Raw genomic sequence first — 8948 nt, 5'->3', positions numbered from 1 at the left:
TCAACTCACGTCAGCGCACGTTTAGGACATTCAAGGCTTTTCTTCGCAAAAATCTAATTAAAATGCTGCCAGAAAAATTCAAAATTCCTTTTGTGGTTCAATGTTACTACAATCGTAGTTTAAAACTTTTGTGAGTTGCAAACTCGAAAGGAGAAAGTAGTCAAACATTCAAAGTAGAAATTTTTCAAATTATGAAACTAGTTTATAGTTTCTCTTTTTACTTGTAAAATAAACATTTCTAAAATAAATGCATTTTTTTTAGTGGCTTTTCCTGCCTATTTCGCTATTTTATTTTACCTATTCGTTATTTTATTTTTCCTTTTTTATAGGTTTTTAGGTCCTAAAAATCCGTGCCCTGCTTATAAGCAATCTAGACATAATTTTAGATTTCTCCAGCGAAAGCGAAGGCGAATCTGGAGACATTAAAAAATGTGAAATCAAAGCTCAATTGAAGGCCTATCTTAAAGAAAACGAGCTCATCTCGGTGAAAATCCTCTCGATTGGTGGAAAACTAAACTAAAATACGACAAATTGACAGATCTGGCCCGCAAATATTAATATTTTTTTTGAAATATAATATGCCCCTTTTGAGGTTTGACTACTAGATTAAAACACTGTATAGGTTAAACACTCGTTCAATGTTCTAATAATTTACAAAATTTTTAAGTAATAAAAACAATGACTTAAGTTGATTATAGAATTTTTTAATGTTATTCGCGAATGTAAAAAATATAACATTCGAAACATCCCTAGAATATACATATGTATGTATGTGTGCATGTATGCCTGGGTAAATGCCAGATTCAACCACACACTCACCGAAAGCAAATCACACGAGCGGGAAAAAATGCAACAACAAAGGAACGAGCCAGGAAGCAATGCGTCGAGCCTTTACACGCAAAACAAATTACGTAACCAACTGTTGGCCAATTTCCAACATATCCACACATATGTATACACATTCAGTTTAAATCCTGAAAAAAGGAAACGATATTCGAGTTCGCTGTTCTCGTTTTCTTATTGTTTGTGTAGAACGAAGGAAGTGAGACAAGAAATGGCACCAGATGACCCCTTGAAAATTGTTTAGCCAAACGGAAGCTTGAAGCAGAAATTGCTGCAAATTTGGTTAAATTTAAGAAACATTTCGAAAATAATGACCCTTTTTGGCAATTTGGATTGCGTTGAGAAGAAGTCATAAATTAGGTGTTCACAAGTTTTCGTTTTATTTCACATTGTTAATGACAACTAGCCGGCAGTAGTATTGTGACCTGTTTTCTTGCTGCTGTTTTGATTTCAAGTAAAGTTCCGAGTAAAATATTGTATATTAAATCGACAACCAAGGGGAGGAGACGGCCGATAACTTAGCGAGGCATCAGCGTGGCTTCCGTAAATTGCACAGCACCTTAGGACCAAATTCACAGTGCGTAGTTGACTCAGAATCGGCACTACAGATTTTTGTGTTAATTCCAACAAAAAAACTAAACTAGGCGTCGTAGGCCGCATACGACTATGATCATGTCCGACAATCTTATCCTAAAAATTCCCGAAAAAGGGTCCCTTTCTTTTCGGTTACGGCGACTCTTCAACTATGTATCGGTGCAGTCCTCAACAGTTGGTCGAATTTCGCAAAAGTTTAAACTCCATAGGATTAAAGACGGCATACTCTCCTCTACTCTGTTAGCCTGAGTAAGGTTCAACTAGCAGTCAGCTGAAGTTACCACCAAGGACTAAAAACTTTCGTTGCGAATAAATAAAATATTGACAAGTTCTTTGCGAACCTACTGCCGATCTCTCCGGATTTAGGAAATTCTTCACTGACAGCATTTTCATGCTTTGTACAACTAAACTTTCTACAGCCTAACGAAAGAGGTCAAGTCAAATCGCGTGGTTCTCGTGTCGCTTGAGTATCCGATTTCATCAGGGGTATATGTAGGTAGAGGGTGACCGCCTATCGCAATGTTTTTGTTGGTGTTGCAGCAATGCTCAACCCCCGGGGTATCGTCATCTTCATCCTCTGACTCTACAAGCCTGAGGCGGAGGAGGCGGGCGACGTCAATAGGCGCAGTTCATAATGCTTCCGGTGTCAGGGTCGTCGGGTTGGAAATGCATGCGAAGAGATGTTGGGTGTCTGCAATCTGGGCAGGTATTTGCCACTTCTACGTTCAGCCGAGGCTAGGGTGCACCTGGTCTATCTCGGCAGTTCAGCTTTTCCTATATTGACGGGTGCTGGTGGACCTTCTAGGACATGTTGTCCTTACGAGTACTATGGTTTGTTCTGATTAAGATCGCTGAACGGATGGTCTATGTACAACTGGATGTGAGTTCTCGAGTTGTGAAGTTGCCGTCTCCCATGTCGAGGGGTCGGACAGTTTCGAAGCAAAGGGTTTTATTGAATGCCTTCGACCGGTGAACTGCGACTAGGACCATCCTATCAGAAGGTCGACGTTGGTTTTGACCCTCTGCGCTATTTTTTGGAATGTATGTTGGTGTTCGGCTAATTTTAGGTGCCCTGTCAGGCGGGGGGAAGAGTACTTCCACGGCTTTTACCACTGGGGATATTAGGGAGATGGGTCTGTTTCCTGTCTCCACCTTCTTCATGGCTTAAGAAGGGAATTATCGAATCCATTTTCAACATCTGAGTGGTGATCAGGGTGTACTATGACACATATGCAACTCCTCCGCAGTGTAAGCTGTTCAATCCTGCCAGAGAGTGTTCTCGAGTGTGCAGGGCTAGGTCTGTAGATATTGTGCAGTTTGGGTAGTTTGCTCTATGGCAGTCCAAGGGGAATCGTCTTGACAGAACCATTTTGCACCCTTTCCCGGAAATCCCTGCATCAGGAATCTCAATGTGGAAATTCGGCAGCTTGTGAACGTATATAGGCGAAAGAACTGGGAAGAGTATCTGAAACTTGCAACTTCACCTCTGGTGTGAGTAGGCTTTGGTCAACCGTGAGGTCACCAATCCAACAAAACGCGACGACAGAGTGGAAATATCTTTCAGCTATTTTAGCCAGAAATTTACACTGCATCCTCCGGCGGACAAAGCCAAACGTGGAGTGACCAGAAGGCTGCACAAATTGCCAACAAAAAGCGCGCCTCTTGTTTTCACTTGTAGTGAAGTTCAGGTAGCCATCGGGAAGGCGAAAGCCTCTAAAACCATGGGACCGACGGAAAATGGATGATGCTGCAAAATTAGGGTACCGTGGGAGTAGACCATTTAGCTGAGGTTCTCAACCTGTCAATGGCCACTCTCGTCATTCCAGACATCTGGAAGATGGGAAGAGTGGTCCCAGTGGGGGAAACCAGCAACCAAAGGAGAGTCTTATCTCCCGATAACACTCTTTTCCCCGGTAGCGAAGACACTAGAGGCCTTACTACTCCCGTATTATACGAACCACCTTACTCCAGCGAAGCATCAGCGTGGTTTCCGTAAAGTGCACAGCACAACAATGTTTAGAGACAAATTGAGCAAACTTAGAAAAATAAAACAGGGGGTTCCACAGGATGGTGTCCTTATCCTTTACTGTTTAACTATTATATCTCAAAGCTCCTTCAACCACCAGAGGGACTCTCGATTGTCTCTTACGCTGATGATTGCTTGATAATGGCGTCTGGGAATGGAATTGATGACTTGTGCTCGAAAGTAAACGGTTATCCCTCTGAGCTTTCTCACTTATTTACTGCTAAAGCTCTCCCCTACAAAATCCTCTACTACCCTGATCACCACCTGGACGAAGGAGGTCAGACTGCAGCTGGGAATTCACATGTATGGCATACCAATTCCGATGGTGAATAACTGGAAAAAACTCGGAGTAACTTTCGACAGTTTGCTCTCCTTCTCTGCGCATACAACCGCAATTGTCAACAAAGTACAGAGTCGCAATAAGGTCCTCAAGTGGCAAAGCCAAGGAAGCGTTGCTGGCATCATACAAGGCAATTGTATGGGGTCTAAACTACGCAGCACCAGTATCGTCGCCGGGGACCTTAAAATACTGCACTCTGGACAGCGACCGGATCTCTACTGACGTCGCCAGAACTTCACCTGCATGACGAGGCGCAAATTCTCCCCATAAAGCAGCACAACACTATGCTGTGAAAGCATTTCTTAGTAGAGAGCCGCAGCGTTGACACCCGAACATACACTTGCATGCAGAGGAGCTCTTACCAAGGCATATCTGAAGGTATCTATACGAACTGACGGACAAAGTCCAAAGGTTCGTAAAGCAACACCTGGGGCCGACAACATATCGACAGACCCTGAGTGGCATTCACAGGGAGTCGGTTTCAAGTTACGTAGTCTCCAGACCTGTGAATGCCCTTCTGGGTGCTCAACCACCTGACGTGGACGAGACGGAGTTTCGTCTTCCTCGGGAGACTCGGACCAGAATAGCCCAACTTCGCTCTGGCTACTGCAGCAGGTCGAACTCATACCTGACCAGACTAGATGCGAACATGCCCAATGAGTGTCCGGCATGCGGAGAGACACCCCACCACTCGAAACATCTCTTCGCACGCCTACAAAACCCCACTTAGCTGACGCCTTTGTTTCTATAGACAGACTCCAAAGAGGCTGTACGCTTCTTGGGTCTCCCGTTAGTCGAGCTTGACGACAGCGACATAGAGGCTAGCTAATCTGGGCGGAGTTGTTGTAGCCACTACAAACACAACCCCATTGTCAGGATGGAACAAATACGGACGTAAAAATGATCTGCTGCTACAGCAAAAACAAAAGTGAAAAGTCGTTTATGAAAATCTGTCGAAAAGGTTTGCCACCTCCGGAACCACCATAATTTACGCCGCCACACTCTTTGGAGAACTTTTATGCTGTTGCAACAAAAACATCACTATATTGGTTATTAAAAAACCCTTTCTATAATGGTAACTATAAAAAAAAAAAGAAAACAATGGTAACTATTAAAAAAATTCAAAAATAATTAGCCAAAACAAAATCATATTTTTGGTCGAATTATTCCACCATGAGTCATATCGTTATTTTTTCTCTTAAATTTTATTTTATTTTTTTAATTAACAATGTCAACGGACATTAAAAAAAGTATGACCAGGCCTCATTATGAGCCTCAGCGGCCAGGTTATACTGAAGAATTCAGGTCGTTTATCGTCGTTAGTCGTAAGCGCAGCACCACAGTATGATGGTCCAACGATGATCACGATCCCAATTGAACACGAGTGGTGGCTTACAAACTAAAAGAAATTACTTTACTACAAAACTTAAAAACAGTATGATGTGCAAATAAGGTATAAACCTGGACTTGGTTTGTACTACATTGATTTGTGCAGAACCACAACCATATACTTTTTATTTTGAAATTCAAATCAGACTTGTATTATTGTCATATCACATGTATACATAAGTCTATTTATATATTAGCACTAGGCTTGTTATTAATTCATTATTATTCTTACTTTTTTTCCTTTTTTATGAACTATACAATTCTTATTTATCTAGAAATTTTACTTGTAATCTTAAATTTTTTACGGTGCACAAATGAGGGTTTAAAAAAAAAAAAACAGAGTTGACGCGTTCTCTTTGTTGGCATCTTCAAAACAACGATAGAGCTGCCAGCGTCTTCAAAAACTCAGAAAGTGGGTACAAAACAAAATTTGTGAAAATTATGGGCAGCGGCCACACTATCATGAATCAGCCAACAGCTGCGAAAAAATCTGACAATTCATTGACTTTCTTTTGTTATACTCGTCAGTGAAGTTAATTGTTTTAGAAATTTTTAAAATCGTTGAAAACATTGGAATTGCATTCATTTCAACTGCGATAAAAGCTATAAGTGTGGCAGCCGCGTAACCAATAATTTGACAATTTAAATTGGCAAGCGATCGCACCAAATGAATGTCGATTCCTTCCAGCAGTCGCTAAATCAATCCCTGCAAGCCCTCACATTAAATTTTGAACATTTTGTGGGCGTGGCAGTGCAAACAGCGGCATTACTACAACGGGAATTAGCAGAGACAACGAGAAATTGGAGAAGTCCCATTGAATTTTCGCCACTACAGTTGACGCTTCTGAAAGTGCTGCTGTCGCTATTGCTGGGTACTACAGGACTCATTGCGTACTCTTGGCGCGTTTATGGCAAAGTGATTACAGAAAAATTCGTACGACCAAGTAAGTACGCATTATTATTCCTACCTTTTACGTGCGAGGAAGATGTTTCCTTCTAATCTCAAACATATTCTGCAGGCACACTTAAGGAAATCGAAGAGCTCAAGCTATCCGTCGCTAAACTAAAGTTGCCTAAAGAACATTCACCTCGGATTTAGAGCAGCTGCTGACTTAGAAGTAACAGAAATGTCTAAAATCAAAAAATTCTTTTCACGCAAAAAGGAGGAAGCCGCATTTAAGGTGAGCCATTTTTTTAATTAATACATATTTCTAGAGAAACGTGGGTACAACAGTAGCGCTTCCGAACATACAGCATGCGCATTTTCATTCCTTATACCGCATGTTTTACTGATCTGTTTTGCCACAAGCAATTATATAAAAAAGGTAAAATATGTACATGTAAATCTGTATTTCAAAGCTCAAAATTGGTGGCGGTATGGGACAAGGCCGCGCCTTGAACGCAGCTGCACCACCTCCCAATACTTCAAGCTCTAAATCCGGTAGCACTTACGTGCCGCCAAAACGACAGGAACTTACCTCTGAAGCTCGTGCAGCAGCTGCTGCCGCTTTGGCACGATTTGAAAAGAAAGAATCGAAAGATTTTAACACCTCATTGGCAGCTATTAAGGCGCAGGCTAAGCGAGAATTAGAAGCAGAACAAAAATTAAGAGCAGAAGATCAGAGTTTGTCCTCAGGCGCGTCTGGCACAGCGACAACCAAAACCAGAAATCTAGCTTGTGAGGGGGTATTCTTTCGGTGTCCTTTGATTGGAGAGGAAATCTTGCCACGAAAGGAATGGAAAGCAAAAATTAAAGAGTTTCTGTATCAGCAATTGGAGTTTGAACGCGCATTGACTGCTTGTCTGATAATTTGTAATTGCAATACACGTGAAAAGGTAGGAATGACTTTATTTTGCAGTTTCATTTTTCCTAATTGGCGAATATAATGCTCGTACATTTATATTTTATAGGCTGATGACTGCATTCAGACGCTTTCGAAATATCTTGAAAACATACATAACCATCCCGATGAAGAGAAATACTATAAGATAAGAATGTCTAATAAGTACGTGTTTTTATGCGCCTCAAATTATACATATATATTATCCCACTTACTTAATATTATTTTCAGAATATTTAGGGAGAAAGTGCGATATGTGGAAGGAGCTTTAGATTTCTTGATGGCAGCTGGTTTTCGTGAAATTGAAATAGATGGGGAACCCTTTTTACTTTGGTCTAAGGAAAATGTTGAAAATAATTATGACTTGCCAACGTTGCTAGATGCGTTAAAAAATTCTGAAACTATAGAATTAGAATTGGATAGAAATATTAGAGTGCTTATGCCATCTCAGGCACGAAGTGCTGAATTGCCGGATGATTTCTACCGCATCTCACCAGAGGAAATAAAGCGTGAACATCAGCTACGTACCGAAGCTATTGAAAGTGCGCAAATATTGCGAACAAAGGCGATGCGCGAGCGCGAAGAGCAACGCAATTTGCGTTTATATCGTTTCGCATTGATACGTGTTAAATTCCCAAATGGTATTTATATACAGGTAAGAGAGCGTTGGCAAGCTTTTACAAATGCACGGATTTAAGTTATATGTACATTGAATTTTTCTTGCAGGGCACCTTTAATGTTTACGAAAAAATTAGAGACGTTTATGAATTTGTTCAGTCTTGTTTAATCGATGAAAATCTAGAGTTTAATTTAGTTGTTACTAATGGCATCAAATTCACCGAAGAAGACATGGAAAAGACTTTATATGACTTGCGGTAGGGTTAAAATTTAATAGGTCTTTTCTCAAATAACTATGTTACTTATTTTTAGACTCATTCCAAACATTGTGTTGCTCTTTACTATTCCTGGCGCAACTATCTCTGGTGCTGATGATATAAATTTTCTCAAGGAAGAAATGCTAATGCTAGTGCAGAAGATATGAAATGCGTCCTAATTAACATTATGAGTGCAACGATTATTGATCTTTATTGATTCAGCACTCATATAAAAAATTTATATAAGTGTTGCTATATTAGTTACTAGTTAATTTATGATTATATATATACCTTTATATTTATAAATGTTTTAAAGCTCATATTTTTGTCTAGCAAAATGTTTTTCCGTGGTGGCAATTAAGATATTGGAACGTTTTAACATCACTGCATCATTTATCCGCAGTTTATTTTTTTAATACCGTCGTTTAAAGTACAAAACCGCGTATCAACAAACTGTAAAACCGCGTATCAAGATAATGCAAAAACGTATGGTTGCATAAATTATTTTCTTGAGAGTAAACACTCATATTTCAAAATTTTAATACGCGGTTTTGAACTTTAAACGACGATATGTACATAAATCCAATATATTTACTTACGCGAAGAATTATTCTTGCAACAGTTTTTTGAATAGATTTCATTATTATTGTTACTTATCATAAATCGGAAGAAATAAACATTGCTTCGGAACAACAAATTGAAGATAGTGTTTTATTTCTTTACAACAATAAAATAAGGCTACATAACAGTTAATCCGATAATCAGGAAGGTGGATTTTATATGTTGATTAATGGATATATTTTAATGTACTGAAAGTATTTTCGCAGAGTTGGCAACCTTTTTTTTGACATTTCCAGTGTTGTTGTTGTAGCAGCATACAAGTTCGCCAAAGAGTGTTGCCAACCTACGTTTCGAGAATTGGCGATTTATGGCAACCGATGTGTCCATTTTTTTGCAGATACATAACTTGATTCGTCTACTTGCGAATTACCCAAGCCGTAATATTTAAAACTATGGACAAGTGAATATTCAAAAGTTGC

The 8948-nt window shown here is 39.8% G+C and overlaps 2 protein-coding genes across 2 annotated transcripts; both read left to right on the top strand.

Annotated features, from left to right (window-relative positions):
* Positions 1-5719: 5719 nt before the first annotated feature.
* Positions 5720-6365, top strand: LOC108367192 (uncharacterized). The gene is made up of 2 exons (XM_017621788.1): positions 5720-6136; positions 6212-6365. The coding sequence occupies exons 1-2, from the start codon at positions 5860-5862 to the stop codon at positions 6289-6291; spliced, it is 357 nt and encodes a 118-aa protein (XP_017477277.1). The 5' UTR covers positions 5720-5859; the 3' UTR covers positions 6292-6365.
* Gint3 (GDI interacting protein 3) lies at positions 6288-8357 on the top strand. Its single transcript, XM_017621787.1, has 6 exons — positions 6288-6373; positions 6552-7028; positions 7104-7198; positions 7265-7688; positions 7760-7908; positions 7964-8357. Exons 1-6 carry the CDS (start codon positions 6320-6322, stop codon positions 8073-8075), a joined length of 1311 nt encoding a protein of 436 aa, XP_017477276.1. The 5' UTR covers positions 6288-6319; the 3' UTR covers positions 8076-8357.
* The last annotated feature ends 591 nt before the right edge of the window (positions 8358-8948 follow it).

Source organism: Rhagoletis zephyria, unplaced genomic scaffold, assembly GCF_001687245.7.
Source record: "Rhagoletis zephyria isolate East Lansing unplaced genomic scaffold, Rhagoletis_zephyria_1.1 Rzeph_scaffold_02579, whole genome shotgun sequence".
Lineage (NCBI taxonomy): Eukaryota > Metazoa > Arthropoda > Insecta > Diptera > Tephritidae > Rhagoletis > Rhagoletis zephyria.
This window is presented reverse-complemented; position numbering and strand designations above follow the sequence as displayed.

Excerpts from the sequence above, each read along its gene's own strand:
- LOC108367192 (XM_017621788.1), top strand. The coding sequence starts at position 5,860 with ATGAATGTCGATTCCTTCCAGCAGTCGCTAAATCAATCCCTGCAAGCC. Across the intron at positions 6,137-6,211 it reads AGAAAAATTCGTACGACCAA|GCACACTTAAGGAAATCGAA; the intron begins GTAAGTACGCAT and ends CATATTCTGCAG.
- Gint3 (XM_017621787.1), top strand. The coding sequence starts at position 6,320 with ATGTCTAAAATCAAAAAATTCTTTTCACGCAAAAAGGAGGAAGCCGCA. Across the intron at positions 7,029-7,103 it reads ATTGCAATACACGTGAAAAG|GCTGATGACTGCATTCAGAC; the intron begins GTAGGAATGACT and ends TATATTTTATAG. Across the intron at positions 7,199-7,264 it reads AAGATAAGAATGTCTAATAA|AATATTTAGGGAGAAAGTGC; the intron begins GTACGTGTTTTT and ends TATTATTTTCAG.